The sequence below is a fragment of the Artemia franciscana genome, chromosome 5 (assembly GCF_032884065.1).
Source record: "Artemia franciscana chromosome 5, ASM3288406v1, whole genome shotgun sequence".
In the NCBI taxonomy this organism is placed as follows: Eukaryota; Metazoa; Arthropoda; class Branchiopoda; order Anostraca; family Artemiidae; genus Artemia; species Artemia franciscana.
This window is the reverse complement of record NC_088867.1, coordinates 18,184,954-18,203,376: the sequence shown is the minus strand read 5'-3', so window position 1 is coordinate 18,203,376 and position 18,423 is coordinate 18,184,954. Positions and strand designations below refer to the sequence as shown.

At 35.3% G+C, this 18,423-nt stretch overlaps 1 protein-coding gene across 2 annotated transcripts in view; it reads left to right on the top strand.

Annotated features, from left to right (window-relative positions):
- Positions 1-18,423, top strand: part of LOC136027044 (lethal(2) giant larvae protein-like) — a 275,839-nt gene that overhangs the window by 36,695 nt on the left and 220,721 nt on the right. For both annotated transcript variants that reach the window (XM_065703968.1, XM_065703966.1), the window contains exons 4-6: positions 1,011-1,095; positions 4,582-4,823; positions 16,445-16,583. In XM_065703968.1, coding sequence (XP_065560040.1) covers positions 1,011-1,095; positions 4,582-4,823; positions 16,445-16,583 — 466 coding nt within the window. The remainder of the gene's footprint in view (positions 1-1,010; positions 1,096-4,581; positions 4,824-16,444; positions 16,584-18,423) is intronic.

Below are 18,423 nucleotides of genomic sequence, written 5' to 3'. Positions count from 1 at the left end.
AGATTTCTTTAGTATCTTCTAGCTATTATCTGAATGAGGCATCATTTTAAGTTTCAAGTCATAAGTATTTTGATAATGTAACGGAATATCTTCTTTTATACGTCATTGGGAAGACATAGCCCTGAGTTTTAAAGCCAAGTTTATATGCCTTTTTGATGCCCGGAGTCTGATTATTTAAATTTGACCCTAAAACAACTAACCAGTAATACTTTCTGTTATATCAGCTCTCCCATAGTAACAAAAATCAGATTAAAAGCAAAAACTGCTATGCTAGGGAGTTCATGAACAACACCCTATAATCAGTGGCGTAACTTCATCAAAACCTTGGTGGTGGGGGGAGAGTGGGGGGCAAAGTTGGAGCCAATTTTTCCAGATCAAGTGAAAATGACTGTAAAAACTAAAAAAATGTGTCATATATTATCATAAAGACAAAGATATACTAAAAAATTGCCCTTTTTTTCTGGATACTTGAATTATGCGAGCTTATCTTAATTTTGCCAAGATTTATTTCAGAAACTAAATTTAAGCTGGGCAGAGGAGGGGGGTTTAAACTGAGGTCTGGGGTTGGTCCGAAGGGGGCAGTTGCCCCCCTACCCCATAGAAAATTGCATTCCTGCCTATAATGTTAAAGGTTGGCACAATATCATATGGAAGGAAATATCAAATGGAAAGTGAAGTTATCTTTGCTAGCCAGCTATTGAAGAAAACACTCTATAATACTAAGTAGGTGCCACAGAAACAAGTGTCTTCAACAAGTATTAGTTTCCATAGTAAAACCAGCACATCTTTCCGTTTTCCATATATATTATTTCTATTTTCTGAAGAGGCACTCAAGTCAGCTATTTTCATTTCATTATTACAACATAGAAATATATCTGAGTTCTCTTTATCTGTTACTTATTATATTCTGATTGCTTTTGAATTTTTGCTTTGAAAAATGAAGAAATTCTAAGTACGAAATTATTAACCTTATTTTCTGTTATTCTAATGCCGTACAATCATTTTTTCAGATTTGGGAAGCCAGGTGTCGAATTTTACGGAAATCACAGCTCATCAGACGTAACAATTTTGAAACTTTTATTTCTTCCTGGACAGGTATTTATTAAGTTTTTTTTGCAATTATTCTCAGATGATAGCTAATGACAGCGGATATTTAGATACTATATATTTAAATGGCAAACAAAACGCTAGAAATGTCAGAATTTTTTATTTATGACAATGACGATGATAGTATGAAATATGTCTCAAAATATGAAATTTTCTATGGCAATAACATAGACTTGTAACGAGAAAAGGAATAGAAGCAACAATATATATATATACATCAGCCCCCTCATGAGGTTAACCTGAAGGCCCCGCCCTCTCCCCCGGAAAGTCGACAAAGAATGTCAAAAATATTTGTTGTTCTATTTGGACGTCTTTTCCCTGAAAAAATGTTGTGGAACATTGGGGTGGACCTTTGTGCTGTTGATGCCGTACTGATTCCGAAAAATGCATAGAAAGGAAAAAAAAAGATTAAAAAAATTAAAAGGCTAGTAATTTTTTCAAATTTAAGTTAAACATCTGCTATTGGAAGTCCAATTAAGACTGATCGAGAGTAAAGAAAAGGTCGTGAAATGGTAAACAGTTGTATCACTCCTCTTGATCTGATGCCATGATAATTTGAAACGTTTTCTTGAAATTTGTGTTTTTGTTAAAATATAGAATAAAAGCTTTTTACTCTAAAAAAAACTTTCTCCAGAAAGTTTCTTTTATGAATACTTTCTTAGTATGTTTGCCACTTTTCTAGAATACCACTAAAGTTATTTTGTCATCACAGAAAACAGAAAAAGAAGCTATTGGAAAAAAATGCAACGAAATGTTAAAGAGGAAGAAGAATAGGACACTAAGAGAAAGCAAAATATACCCTTCGAAATATTAGGGTTATATATAGATTCTGAGTTAAATTCAGGATGTATTGAATTTTTTTCTTCAATTTTTTTTTTTTAATCTAAAAGAAAAACAGTAGAAAATATGATCAGAAAACCTTTAATGGCCGTAGAAAATTTCGCAGAAAATAGTTCCCATGAAACACGTCGATTTTTTCCAAACCTTTATCAATAGACTCGGAAAAAAAAATCACTTTTTTTCTGCCTCTCGGAAGTTGGAAGATTTGAGCACCAAATAACAAGAAAAAAACTGATTTGATTTCATTGACATTGTACATTAGTGCCGTAATTTCAGGGAGTAAATATCCCCTCAAGTCAGGGTGCTGTTTTGGGAGGGGGGATGGAATTTGCTCCTGCCTCAATTCTCCATTTTCCTCTTATTTATTGAAATATAAGTAGCAAAATAGACTTTAGAATGTCCGAATCTTAGATATTTGTGCTATTAAAGTGTCGAAAGTGTTTACTCATCTTTGTATTGTCATCTTATTTATTTTTCTTTTTAATGTAGTAACACACTGTGTACCACTAGAAGATGGAATATTTCTGAAGTCAATTGGATTAATAGGGATCGGCAATTTTGTTGCTAAGAACTCTCTATGAAAGACACTGTCAAACACTAGCAAGAGCCCATAGCCTGCATAGGGAAAATTACTTTTAGGTTGGGAGGGGGATTGAGTGTGCAAACACTCAACATAAAATACAAAACATGTCTATATATTTTTAGTAATTATAGTAAAATAAATTTAAAATTTATTGCAAAACACTAAAGTTGTCCAAATTATATACTAGATATTAAAAATCATTGCGAAGATTGCTAATGTCTGAGAATTTTCAAAAAAGATATTGATAAATATTTTTTCATGTCTTATTTTTGATCTTAAATTGATTGTTTTGCAAGGGACGCAGTTCGAAATTTTAGGGTTGTTTTAGATTATCCGCCTTAGGCCACGTTTTTGAAGTACCTTCGGCAGGGAGCACGGACTCAGTAGTCCCTCTCACGACTTTTATGCCCACCATGAGCCTAAAAGCTACCTTGAATTTATTTTTAGAAGTACAAAGATCAGTTTCTTGAAATCCCAAACTGATTGCTCAAGATCGTAGTGGTGGTAGTGAATATGTTGATAAAGCGCTAATTGGGCGGATATATATCCAGTTTTATTTCGTCTTTTGTAACGCCAAAGGATTTTGGCGACGTATATTACTCTAGGTTTACAGATATTTTTTTATTGATCGCCAAAAATTTTCGGTGCGAAAAAACGAAAATGGAATCGAGTCCCACCCCCTGCAGAAATAAAAAAGTTAGATAATGCTCCAGTCACTACCTCTATGACTATAACTAAAGTGTGGCTATACTACAACACATCGTGGCTAAAATTCCTAGGAAATTCAAGTATATAGAGTTTTATTCAGATGTCGGGTTCGAAAACCATGTTTTAAGCGACTTTAACCAAATACTGTTTTCAGGCTCTCCGTTTTCAGCCCAGTGAAGTTTTAAAGCGTTGTCACCGTGTTGAGCACAGGCTCTTCATAGTTTGAACGGGCTAGAATAGCATGGTTGAACACGGGATCTGAAAGACCTGAAAACGGGTTTTCAGAACGATAATCGGCAAAACTCGTGTCCTGCTCCATGTTGGATGTGGGGTGGCCTGAATACGGAGCTTTAAGGGTCTTTAGAGGTAGTGTCACTGAGTCGTGATCGCCAGTCAATGGCCGTAGGAGAAAGAATTTTCCTATATTAATCCTATCTTAGGACAAAGAATTGTCCTATATTAATCCTTTCTGTGTATGTATTTTGGCCGTATTTAAGACATATCCGGTCAATATGATTAGAGTTGCTTATTTTACCCCTAATTTTGGTTGCAGTAATACCTCTATTAGAAAGATTACAAGTTAAAGAGCAGGGCTGGCTTACTGCTGGATTTTGGATGGATGTGGGATGGAGCTAACAGGCTATATCCTAATCATACTAAATCTTCTCAATGGCATTTACGACAAACATCACTTTTAATCAGATAAATTTGAAAAATTTAATTAGTAAATATCAGTAAAAACAGAGAAGTGGAATTTACTTCCCATTTGAGAGAGGATGTCGCCGCAGTTGCGCAAATTAGGCTCAAACCCGCCTTTGGTGAATATATACATGAATCCTTTGCTGATATAGGGGGAAGATGAAGACACCTTTATATGCTCTTTCCAAATATAATAATCGTTTCACTCGTAAATATACCACCCCTCCCCCTCCTGATGGTCAGCAAAGCTAAAAACAAACACTTAGACAACAAAATTCTTACTGTGTATGCAGCATGTCTCTTTGCACCCATAAATAATTTTAAAATGATATTCGATATGCAATACAGGCTATATGAAAATCTTTTATGATCAGATACTGGTCAAATACTTTTGACAAGTCAAGGAACCCATTCACGAAGCAAACAAAGCATTAACGTATAGAAAACGACAGAGAAATAAATTAAATAAGGCTGTATGCGTACATAGACCGATTTGGGGGGGGGGGGGGTGCATTTGGAAAGTGCAATAATAATTACATTTAGAAAGAACAAAGCACGATTAGAATCATGTATATATTTACCTCACCTTTTAGTAGAAATACTTTGGCTTGAAATATTTTTAGCATCCTTTCATTTTATTACAGGGACGTCTATTATCCGTTTGTGATGACAATGCAATTCATTTATGGGAAGTAAACGGCCATAATCTTGAACAAGTACAAACATATGAGCTCGAAAAGAACGTCAAGAAGATATCGGCTTGCGCCATCAACACTGCAGGCACAGTGTTATATTTCGGTACAGAGGCCGGCAATGTCTATCAGCTTGATCTTCACTCTTTTAAGCTTGAAGACAAGGTGATACGCCTGGACACGGTTCTTCAAAGGTAAATTGCACATTCATATTCAGTTGAGACAACAATTGCCATTTAAATAGCGACGAAGACCACACTGCCTCTCCATAACAAACACAACTTAGAAGCAATAAGAAATTTTTTTAAGACAGTAGAGTTCAATTCAGTGAATATTTCGACCCTATGTCTGAGGACCGTCTTCAACACAAAACCAACAAAAAGAAAAATATATATGTAAAAACTTGCATTAAAATGCGAACTTTAAAATTAAAAATATTTTTAAAAACGTTTTAAAACAACCCTAGCATCCTTACTTCAACGAAGTTCAACCACGACTGATAAATAAAATGATGTGTGACAATAAAATTTATTCAAACAAAATAAATAATTAAATGCAAGATTTCAAAGCTAATCTTGCTTTTTGTCAGCTAGCTTGAAAGGCCTTTTTGTAACGGGTTTACTACTATTGTCTATTGGTTTAGTAAAATGTTGTTTTGGGTTATTTTTAATTAGATTTGAATTTGAAGAATTTAATGAATCTTCCCCTAAGTCCCCATTTAAAGAAACATTATGGTTTATTATGATTACTGAATTTGCGGCCGAAAATCAATCCAGTATTCAATAGTACAGTTTTGCCGGTATTAGCTTTCTTTTGATAGAATACTTGTATTCTCGTTAATCTACAAACTTAAGACTCAATAAAATATTAAGAATGGGTATGGTGTCTCGAGTAAGGATCCATAAAAACAATAGATAAATAAAAGGGATACAGAAAGTATTTTTGGACTTTCACATATTTAGATTTAAGATTTTACATTCGAATATACTACTTCTACCACTACTGCTACTAAAAACTGATTGCAGCAGCATACTAACCGAGGTTAACTAAGCTGAGCACACTTCTCCTGCACCGTAATTCGTTCAAAGCTTCACTCTTGAAATTCCAGCTTTCTTCTAGTCCTTTCTAATGATATCTGCCCCTACCATTTGGGGGCGAAATGCTTACCGTTTCACCGTATATGGATAGTTATATTCTTGGCAATCTATCATCCATAAGACATAACCTAGCCATATTGATTGTTCTTTCACGATAGCCCTAGAAAATAGGATCGAATCTGTTTTTCGTCAAACTTATTTATTATTTATGAAAACTTTATTATAACATATTTATTAAGATTTGTTAAAACTTTTAATTTATTAACTTATTATTAAACTTGTATTTGTTAAACTTGAATTTAAAAAAAAAATTATGTACTAAAACTTATTTATTGAAACTTAAAGTTTATTTGTATAGCTTATTTTCAATTCGCTCGGTCAAATGAGCTTTGAGAATGATATTAAGACAGTGTCTTTGGTAACTATCTAGCATGGGTTACTCAACCCTTCGAAGCGCCCACGTTTCAGGGCCATGGACGCCACTGTTATTGCCTTGCATCCCAATATACTAATCTTTGTTTGGAAACCTATTCTTTAAAGCTTTCTTTGAACTGTGAGCAAACACCCTATGCCTTCACTATTGTATTTTTGCATCTTCACCATATTCACCATCATTACAATTAATGCTATCCTGGTAAGTGAAGCTATCCATTTGATCGATTTTCTTGTTACCTAACATCACCTCTTTATCTTCATTTATTTTATTTTAAACCAAAAACGGACTAAGCCATGCACTTATCTCGTTACAAAAATTATGGAAAAACAAAGCAACAAAACCGTAAATGTATCAGTCCCAAAGACCTGTCGCGTTACAACCTAACAACAACAACAATAGAGACAACGCTTCTAATTGTGAGCCAAAGAACCATAGAAGTTACAGTCCCAAAGGCCTTTCTTGTTACAAGAGTAACGACAATATTTTTGATAACAGTATATAAAACTCACTTTTACTAAAAAAGGACAATAAACATAATAAACAAGAATTGGTTATCTTGGTATTGATTGGTAACATAAATAATACATCTATCGGCTTAACGTATTGCAAAACAGACGAATATTTCGCGGTGGACAAGAGAACAATTTCATAGAGCTCTCTTTATGGGTGAACTAAGACTATAAATGTTATGGTTCCATTTTGTAAATATTATATATGGTAGATATGGTAAATATTTCGTATGGTAAATATTATGGTTTCATTGCCTTTTGTAAAAAGAGGTTCCAATCAAACCTTTTTTGAAAGCTGTATCGTCATTTGTTAAGACAAAATGCCTAGGCAACATGTTTTATGATCTACTGGATAGTTTTACTAAAGAATCCTGTCCAACCTTTCTTGAAACCCTTTGCTGGTACAATTTTCATTACTTCTGCCGTGTGGGTGAATAATGGCCGAACTGAAAGAAATCACCACTAGATAAGTTATCGACGCCTTTTGCAAATCAAAATTTGTTGACTAAATATAATTTATCCCTCCTGAATTACAGAGATGATAGGCTCAAACTACTTACCACACGCTCATATGGTAAATATGTCAAGTTAAGACCAAATTTAGATGCTCATCTTTGCACTTTTTCAATGAGCTGTGACTCAAATATCCTTTTTGGATACCGAGCAGACAAGTGGCATTAAACAGCTGGTCCTGTCGTTTTCTTGTTCAGTGTCGTCAAGCTTTGCTGCTTGAATCTCCCAAATATTCATTTGATGCAAAGCAAACTGCGTGACAAAGCTATCAAACTTTAGGTTATCATAAAAGATCAGTAGGATGAACAGAACGTAACAACACATCACCAATGAGAATCTTGTATGCAGCTCCATTCATTAAATAATTCACAATATGACATTTCCCCTGATTAATAAAATCTTCCCATAGAAGAACCACATCAACTAGGAAGGATGTATAAATGAATAAAATAGAAGTGGTCTCAAGCGACTTCCTTTTCGGAACGTCATGCAAAACACTACACACCTCAGATAAAACTTAACCAATCCCAATATTTTGTGGCCTATCTGTTAGAAAATTTGATATCCAAACCAGACTTCAGTATTCAATCCCATAATTTGGACATTTCTTCAACAGCAGAGATATTGAAACCTTATCAAATACCTTACAAAGATCAATGTAAAGGCAATGACACTTTTGAGCTGAGTCAGCCATCTTTTGAAAATCGTTAATTACTTCCATTAACTGATTATTACAAGACCAATTTTTTCTAAACCATGCTGAGCTGTATGCCGCTGTTTTTTTTTTCCAAATGATTTTTGACTCGATAAACAATTGCTTTCCGTAGTTCTTGAGAAAGTCGCAGTTCTTGAAATAGGGTGATAATTATTGAAATCTGCCATTAATCAGCCTTTATGAAGCGGTCACTGCTTTTATCTATACAGACAGAGTATCTAACGGAATCTAAACAAAGATTAGAAAGAAAAGCAAGAGGAGTGGCCAAACAAGAAGTCAATTCATGTATAATACCATTTGAAACGCCATCAATATTAGGGGCTTTATCAACAAGAAAATCACGCATAATGTCTTGTACATGTTCAGGTGCAGCATGTGAGTCACCAATCTGTGACTCATTTTCCAGTAAAGAAGCTACCAACATGGAATTAGGCTGCAATTGGGCAGAAAAATATACAAGAAGTGATAAGCAGTTCTATTAGGAATAGCTTACTTCCTCTTATCATCATCAACAGAATTACGAGTGATTGTATTACTGAAGACTGTAGATGAAGGTGATTTATTATTGTTGTCTTTATTTACATACATCCAGTTACTCTTTGAACAATTCTGCTGGGAGCAAATGACAGATGACTTAAATGATTCAGTGTCTTATAGCTGAGACATTGCTGCAACATTTCTTGCTCTCTTATAAGCATACCAGGATCTATCATCCTTAACCAGCAAAGAACCTCTCGAAAGTTTATTTTTCATGGGTATTGTGTCCAAAACAGTTTATGACAGGCTCTTACGTTTTTTTTTTATGTTCTCTACCATAATGCTTAGGAATAAGCTTTTAATAACTCTACTACTACATGATGGTAAATTCAGATGCTGTTTTCATATCCATGGAACAATGCTGAAACCGGCCAGCTATATCAATAGAACGTAGAAACTCCCTAAATTCATCATACCTTCCCTTAGATTAATCATAAGCGGTTCTGAATTATGATTGAATAGAATTATAAAATAGAATAATAAAATAGCCGATTAGAATTATAAAATAGAATAATAAAATAGCCGACCCAGCAATAGCTGTGTCAAAACGTATTTCGAAACACAATGGCAACATCAGTTTTCATCCATGGTATCCCCTTCTTATACAGTGATTTTTAAAGTTGTAGCTATGTAAGAGTTGTTCAGTGCTTTATAGATGTTCTTTTATAAATTTTTCTGATAGTTGTGATGTCTCTTTTTCTTCTCTTTCTCATATTCTTTTTTTTGTATATACTCCGTCTCTGTACACTGATGTATTGTATGACGGATTAGAAATAAATAAACAAACACACATTAACACATACAGATACTAACATGTTATCCTATGTTGTGTCATATGTTATCCTATGTCGTTTACCTATGTTGTATATATGCAGTCCTTAATCTAAGTGAGGGTTGGAACCCTCAGACGTCCAAGCTTAAAGTATTTGGTTGACATTTTTATCTAGGACACTCAAATCATCAACATAATAATCTAAGTCTAGAAGAATATTACCTTCCCATTGGACATCATACTTTTTCTTAGGCGTTCCTGCGTTCCTTAGGACAAAGTTTTTCTTAATGTACTTACCTTAAGAGGCGAAAATGTGAAATTTCTGTAAGATCAATAAGTTCTTATGTCTACCAACTTGAATGGTAACTCTAAACTTGGGATCAAAAAATCAAATTTGACAACCTGTTTATATTGTGGGGAGTTTTAATGCAATTATTTTGGGGGTAAGTTAATCTTCGAGAAAGACATAGTTGATGAAGTCTTGTCAAAGTCTCTGCCACTTAATATTGTGAAATTTATGGCTTCGTATTGTGTTCCCGAATTTTAAAGTCTAAAAGCAATTTTTAGGGCTTCAACGTTATCAGTTGAAAAAGAGGGACAATGTTTGGTTATATTGATGTATTGTATTTGTTATAAAGTGATGTTAGAAATTTTCTGAACAGATTCTCCTCCCCCCAGGATCCAATTCTGTCTACCTTCTTTGATAATTTTCTATTCAAAAGCTCAACTCTCGACTGGGTCTCTCCTCCCCGTAGGTTAGTTTAAACAAGATGGACGAATTAGTTATTATGTTATTATTAGGCAGAAATTATGCTAAATTTAAGCTTATTATTCGTATTTATGTATACGCCATCATATTTATCTCTAATAAAAGTGATCAAATTAATAGATCTTTTACAAATTTTACTCTTAATCAGTCATATTCAGGTTTCTTTAAAATAGTGGTTATTTGTGAGCTTGTCATAAGCCATTGATCAGTTCATTGTAACTTTTTATTTTTATTATTCTATAGGTTGTGAGACTTTAGCATTTAAATTTAAATGATAATGTTACTAATATTTTTTAAAGTCCGCTTTACAAAATAATAAGCGAATTAGACGGAAAAACAAGGAAAGTCAACACTATTATTTGGTATGCCAGGCAAACGCAAAAAACTTTAGGTATTTGCCAAAAAATCCGTAACTTTCTCTGTTTATCTGTCTCTCAATAATGACCATACTGGAGGTGTAGAGCAATTGCGGTAGCGAATTATAATATTGCTGTATATAATTTTGCCAACATATGCTTGTCGCAACCAGTGTGGCGATGCTAATTGGTTTAAAGTTGCACCGCCTAAAAGTGAAAATGTGCCGAAAGCTCCATTATACTATTGAAAATCCGCCGAAAGAACGATTTTTCCCCTTGAAAAAACGCGCCGATTCGAAAAATTCGTTGCGCAACCGCTTCAAAAAGCGCCAAAATGTTGCAAACGTGCCCCATCTGGTCGCAACTGCATTTTAGCTTCGCAAAGTTTGCTTACGCTTTGCATAAATTTAAATTACACACGATTAGATTTGTAATGAGCGTTCGCTTGTTTTCAAAGTCCAAATAATATGCTGAACCTAAATACTTTAATGTGGTGCCTGAATAAATCCTGATTTCCTCAACAGAGGTATAATGAACAACCACATCAGGTGAGAAATGAAAGTTATGCATTAGAAACTGAGTCTCCTGTGCATTCACTGATGACCAAGACCACCATATCCAATTGACGAATCGTTTCAGCGTGCAGCTTCATCAGTGTAGGATATTAGGCTAAAATCACAACTACTAAAAGAAATGTTACTCTTTACTAACAACTGGGGCGGAAAATTTCTTTCTAATAGCCTACTGAGGGTAGTAAGGACTATGCATCGGCACTGTTTCTGTTTTCTGTTTCTGTTTCTGTTTTTTCTTGCCTGTTTCTGCCTGTTTCTGTTTCTGTTTTTACAAAAAACAGAACAGAAAACAGAAACAGGCTACCTGTTTTTGTTTTACCTGTTTCTGTTTCTGTTCTGTTTTTTTTCCATCTGTTTTTTTCCGTTTCTGTTTTTTTTTATCTGTTTTCTGTTTTTTCCGTTTCTGTTTTTTTTTCAAATGCCGCGCTATCTAGCGGGCATGATACCGAAACGCATGATACCTACCCGTACCTACCGTACCGAAACGCACATCTAGCGGGCATGATACCATGATACCGTTGATTTTTGAATTTAAACAAAAAGGGAATAGTTGTGGGAAAAGTCAAAGTCATGGCCAATTGTAGAAAAAAGCTAAGACAGATTGTCCAATTAAGTGGGCAACCCAGTCAAGGTTAATTTTACCCCTTTGATTGCCGTTGTGACTGTCTCCCATTTATGCTACACCTCTCCGTGCATGCATGTCCCTTGACAATGCCGAAATAGAGTCAACCCGTAGACTACGGCTTGACTACTTGAAAATTTTCCTCTCATGCATGTCACTCCACAATGCTCAACTAGAGTCAACCTCTCATGCTAATTCACGGCGGGGTAAATCTGAGCGAAAGAGAGAGATAGAGAAAGAGAGAGAAGCTTGAACGCTATACAGTGGACATGGGCTAGATGGGAACCCCTTATGACAATGTCTCTACTGTTGGTATATGTGTAGCGGATGGCTATTACCGCTTGAGCAACGGTCTAACCATTGACGGCTTTAAGGATTCGTGCTTTAAGCGGCAAACATGGGCTCAATGAAATCCCATATAAAAGAGGAATATAGCGTTGGTATTTACTTAGAGCAATGGGTTACCGCTAGAACAGCGGTCCAACAAGCCACGGCTTGAAGGCATCCGTACTTTAAGCGGTGAACCTAGACACCTTGGTATGTGTGTAGCGGAGGGTTATTACCACTTGAGCAATGGTCTAACCATAGAGCGTTGGTATTTGCTTAGAGCAATGGGTTACCGCTATAGCGATGGTTTAAATAGCCTCTAACTTAAGCGGTGGACATAAGCTAGATGGGATGACTCTGTGTCTGTCTGGTATATATTAGCAAGCAGCGGTCTAAGTAGCCTCAGCTTGAAAGCATCCGTGCTTTAAGCGGTGAATATAGTGTTGGTATATGCTTTGAGCAATGGTTTACCGCTAAAGCAACGGTCTAAGAGCAACTTGGGTAAATTGCCAATTATAAATGACATTTAAGCTTGAAAGGAATATAGCGTTGGTATCACCCGATTGGACACGTTTTATGACAAATTTCGCCCCCCCCTAAAAATACGCTAGTGTGTTGAATTACACGAAGTTGCTCATCTTTGTATGTGACTACAAGGATTTAACAAGAAGATGTTTTCTTTCCTATTAGAAATAGAAGAAGTAAGGAAAAAACAGGAAAACAGCTGTTAAAACAGCTGTTTTTTTTTTTAAACAGCTGTTTTCTGTTTTTTCGAAAAACAGAATAGATTACAGAAACAGGTCACCTGTTTTTGTTTGACCTGTTTCTGTTTCTGTTCTGTTTTTTTTCTAACTGTTTTTTTCTGTTTCTGTTTTTCTCAAAAACAGAAACAGTGCCGATGCTTAGTAAGGACTGTCATAGGGTGGTAACTAGAGTGCTGGTTTGTATTTTTCCTTATTTTAGCGATTTTATTTATGACTAATATGTGCAAAAACGCTTTGGCACCATAATACCATAATACCGGGATCTTTGTGTAGCTTCAGCTGGGAAATCAACTACTTTTTTTGTAGTTGATGAACATTCGGCAATGTTATTTACCGAAGTAGGAGCTCCAACTTTTCACTTGAAAATAAGATCGAATCATTTTCCACCGTGTGGTCTTCCGACTCGAAAGCATGTGCATATGGACGTTGGAGTTCTGGAAACTGGGTCCACTGCATAAGCGAACGCCACATATTACGAGAGTATTTCGGGGCGCCCGCTAAGCCCAGTATAAACTTTATTCTGGCACTAATTTTTCGTGTTCTTAAATAAAGTGTTCTTTAAAACCTGGCTGGTTTTACTGAATCCCTCGACTTGCTTTGTCGTAATTATGGTCGCCATTTAGTTGCCGTAATCATAGGAGACTTGTCCTAGCCTAATTTATCTGATCCCTAACGGACCCTATTCACTGGCACACTGATACTTTTAGCGAGCCTCATTGCTTGGTTTAACTCGGATATTATATTTCAAGCGTGGACAGATTGGAAGTACCATGGAAAATGAGGGGAAAGGGTGCTTTTATTTTTATTTGAAGGCTCATAACAAACTTCTTGCACTTGTTTCTTATTTTGCACTGTCTCTTTTTGCCCATTCTAATAAAAAAAGAGAAAAAAAAACTGCTATGAAGTGAAAAAACTGAGAAAAAGTCTGAAAAGAGAAAAAACTACGATTCAGAAGACAAGTTAAGATGATCACTTGCTGTATGATTTTAGTCTGCATGATCAGTAGATAACCTCTCAAAGTTTGTAAAAAGTGATCAATATTTCTAGTGGTACCCTATTTTTGAATGTAAGTAAGGGTATCGTCTTTTAAATTTAGGGAAAGATAGTGAAGGAGGGTTACATGAACAACATCTGTTAATTATGAATGTACAGTAATATTGCACTGAAAGTCCCCGTATATGTGAAAGCAGCCAATACCAAGGTATCACAGTAGACAAGAAAAGTGGCCCCATACTCTAATGTAAGGCTTTTCAAAATGACCAGCATGGAAGTTTGCAGGTAGGTATAAAATGGTCAAGTTGAAGCTAGTTGAACTTGTAAATTCAGCAGCAAAATAGTATTCAGAAGATTCAAATATTCGGGACTCAACCGACTGGTCGACTGTTACTGTTTGTCCGCCCCTCGGCCTGTCGCGAACGTAAAAGTGTTGCTGGATAAAGATGTTCGGTCTTCTCAATATACCTATGTCGATATACCGACATGTCGACATACCTATATGTACCTGTATAAATATACCTATAATCTTTTTCACATTGTGTGCATAATTTTTTCTACAAAATGTAAGAAGATCTTTCCTATTTTTTGGAGAAATATAGGCACGGGTGGTAGGCTTTGCCAACGGCTTGACACTGTAGGCTGTATGAAGCATTTGGGTTCTTGCCTGTTAGACACAGAGTAAGATGTATTAATATATAGTAGTATTTGTGAGTCATACTGGTCTTCTTTGATAACACTGTGCAATCCTGCACAGTCTGCACGGTTAGCATCCCTCTGGCGGTCTTTCGCAAGGTGCTCAAGGTGATTTCGCAAGGCTCACATTTTAAGCATCTTTTGGGCATTTGTTTAAATTGTAAATGGACGTGAGTATATCCTATGCAAAGCCTTTATTGCATAAATGCCATTGTTGCTGATAATTTATAAAAATTTCTCTTTTTTTTTTTTTTTTTTTTTTTTTTTTTTAGCAAAGAGCACTTCTCTGAAATGTCTGAAGCATTTTTGACTTCAATTAGAGGCAACGCTATAGATTTACCTATTGTAAAGGACCACAAGGCTTCAATGTTTTTTATTTTGTTTTTCCTAGAGACACTTTATATGGATGGGGTGGTTGCATGAACTTCGGAGGGGGCTCATTTCATTGGAAGTCGAAAGTTCTGGCGCCTTTTTTAAGCAGCCAGCCCCCTTCCCGCGCCTTTTCCCCCCTATTGCTCCTGATCAAAATTTTTTAAATAGCCAGTTTGTTCAAAAAAATCTTAAGATCAAACAACTATTCCTTGGGGGTTGACAGTTCTTCTTCTTCTTTTGGTTTTATTATTGGAAGGTGAGACGCGTAATCCCAACGTAATTCTAGGCTTTGCAGCAACTGTGATCGAACCCAGACCTCATATTGTCAAGTAGAGATTAACATCCAATCCGTTTCAATTATAAATATATTTTTTCTGTAAATAACCATGATTATGAATCATATTTTAATCAGTTTTTTTTTCATTTTTGTTTCATTGTATGAAATATTCTCCTTGCAATTGCGATCCCCACCCCCCCCAAAGAAAATCTTTTCAGATTCAGAATTAAAAAATACAGTCAAATTAAAATTGAATATTTGTGCTAATATAATTACTTTAACGGTTTAATTTTTCCAGCCAAGTTTTTGGGATAAGTCTCTCTGCCTAATTTCAAAGAACATTGTCAGTTATTATTAAATATTACTATAATTATGAAATGTATTTCTGTCATGTATTTGTTTTTCCATTCTTGTTTCATTGTGCTTGATGCTTTTTGTTCTAATAAATGTTCTAGAAAACGCTTAAAATATATTGTCCTCAAGCACCGCCTATGAAAAGATGGATTAAATGAGGCTATTATTATTAAGTTGTTCCTTTTGAATGACGAATAACCTTTCCTCTAACTACTCTTTTAAAGAAAAAGAAGGGATGAGCTGAGTGGGGGGGGGGGGCTTATGATACTAGTTCTGTGATTCGCATAGTTGGTGGCACTGCTTTCTGTTAATATACAGGAAGGACTACTCCAAATAAGGAAGAATTTTCTACCAATGTGAAAGAGGTATTTTGTGATGTCTCTTTTGTTAGTACAATGCTTCTAGGGATGATATTGAACATTTCATAGTTGGTTTCCGTTTAATTACAAGAGCAGTCTTAATTTGACACGCTTGAACCAGACTTTGAATTTTCAAAGAATATTATGTTTTTAAATGAATTTTAGGCAGAAACTAATCCAGTCTGTTATATTTTTTTTTAATGTTTTTCATCCATTTGCTTTGCAATCTAATTGTTTAAATTAAAGTTGTACTTGATTCTAGGTAAGCGTTTGCCAGTAAAATTCACAGGATTATAAAAGCTTAGCTAAAATAATTAAATGAATGTCTTATGTTTATCTTCAAAAGAGTTTATAACCCTAGTCTATGGTGTTGATTGGTAAAAAGTGCTTAAGAACCTGTTCCCTCTTCTCACTGCTACTTAGTTTATTTAAATTATGTCTATGCCAGTTAGGCAGATAAACATAGGTTCACATAAAAAAAAAGAAAAAAAAAAGAACAAAATAGCGCAAATGCCAAAAGGTTCAGAGTAACATATAGCGCCATTTTTGACAAAAAAAGGTGACAAAACTAGAAATATAAGTGAAGATTTACATTCTGACTGTTTCCTTTCTAAGAAAATTTGAACGAAACAAATATATTCCGGGAACTGCTTTACGGAGCTACTTAAGGAGGATTTGCTACATGTTTGTTAACTAGTTTTTATGTGTTTCTATTGTTTTACATTTTGCATTGTTTCCTTGTTCTTGATTTTAAAATGACAGGATTTTTTTTCAGGATCAAAGAAATCTACCAAAAGAACCCTGGTGCTGTTGAATGCTTGTTAATGGTTCCAGATGACCCAGCAAAGCTAATAATTGGATACAATAAAGGATTGCTCGTCCAGTGGAATAATACGAGGGAATCAACAGAAAGGGCAAGAAATTTCTTTTTCCTTGTCCTGTTTCTTACACAACTTTGTATTTTCCTGCTAGAAAAAGAAAACATCCTTATTTCCCTGGATTTTCTTATTTCCAGGAGTAAAACTGTACCCTATTAAGGTTTGGATGTCGACTGCGTTTTTTCCCTTACAAATGGCAAATACCCACTTAACGTTATTTTTATATAGACATTATCTTAACTTCTGCTTAGTGCCTTTTAGTAATTGGTTAATAAAGATTAAAGAATTCTCCATTTTCGGGCAATAACATGGATGAGGTGGATGAGGCCTTCTTCATCGTACTTTTGAAGTAATATTTCACCCACTTTTTCTGATGGACTGAGCTGGAATTTTGCATACATATTGGTTTACATTGAAATTACATCCAGTTATAATCATCAAAATGAGCCACTCAATTCATTGAAATTAACTAATACTACGTTTATGTACTTTACATCTTTACTTTACATCGTAATACTACTTTACATCGTTTTGGAATCGTAACATTTCGTTTCCGGCTTAGTTCGGCTATTGTTTCAAAAGTACAGAAGTTGTTTGGTATTCTTTAATCGTTTTATCTCTATTACTAATTAGGTTCATAAAGAGAGGAAGTTGTGCTCTCTTCCAACCGTGTTATATAATAACTTATTCAGGTGATTTCTGCCCTCTGCAGTTTTGTATAAACTTCCTTAGGTGTAGACGCCTTTTTAAAGTCGAGACTTAACTTTAAAAATGGTCTAAAATTAAGTAAAGACAAAGAAGTAAGTTGTAATAATTCGGTATCTGGATCACTGAGACTACACCTTTCTTCTGGAATCTGTAGCTGAGATCGTACATTAACATATAGTTGCTGCTGTTATAAGTTTGTTTCAGCGTGATGCCCCTTGAGTCTGATGTCAGTGAATATTCTTCCATCATTGTAACGTGTGTGAATCTTTGGTCTTGTCCACTGTATTTTTTGTTTTGAGCATACTTAACTTAATTTCAGCCAACCGTACCTATTGTTCTAATCTTCCCAGCCAGCGAAATTTATCTACTCGTGTCAGGTCAAACATGCATCGCCTCCCATTAATAAAATTCCAAAGACAAAGACTCTATATATGTGTACCATATTACATGTATTCATAGCCCTTCAAAGAGGGTGAGGGGTCTAACCGGGTCAGCTGCCCTAGGTGCTAGGCACCGGTGGCTGAAGGGTTTGCCGTTTTGATCAAAATTCTCACTTCGATTGTGACTTTTTGCATATATTTCAATCGGAAGGAGACAATGCAATCAATTTTTTCCCCCAGGCGGTTCCCACATAACTCAACTACCATCAACTCTACCACCACACTCGACCACCAAAGAACTCAAATACCCTGAACTCGACTACCACTTAACTCAGCCACCTTAAATTCAACCACCAAACAACTCCAACACCCAACCATCAACTCAACCACCTGCAACCTAACCACCGCATGGGTCAACCATCAAATAACTCAACCACCTTAAACCTAATCACCGAATGGCTCAGCCACTACGTATCTCAGCCACCATCAACTTAACCACTACATAACTCAACTACCAAACATCTCAACTATCATTTATTCAATCATTAAATAGTTAAGTAAAAAGAAGATAGTTAGCAATGTACTGCAGCAACGTTTGGTGGAATCACAGGCTTCTCAACAGCAGGCACAGAAAATTTTAAAGTGTAATATACTTGCTGACTGACTTTCAAAACATGTTCAAACACTCCCTCACGAAGAAAACAAAATAAGATACCCTAGAGAAATTGCTCATGTGCCAGTTTAAGTATATGCTTCGAATGTAGAAATACCCACAAAGACGTATTTTT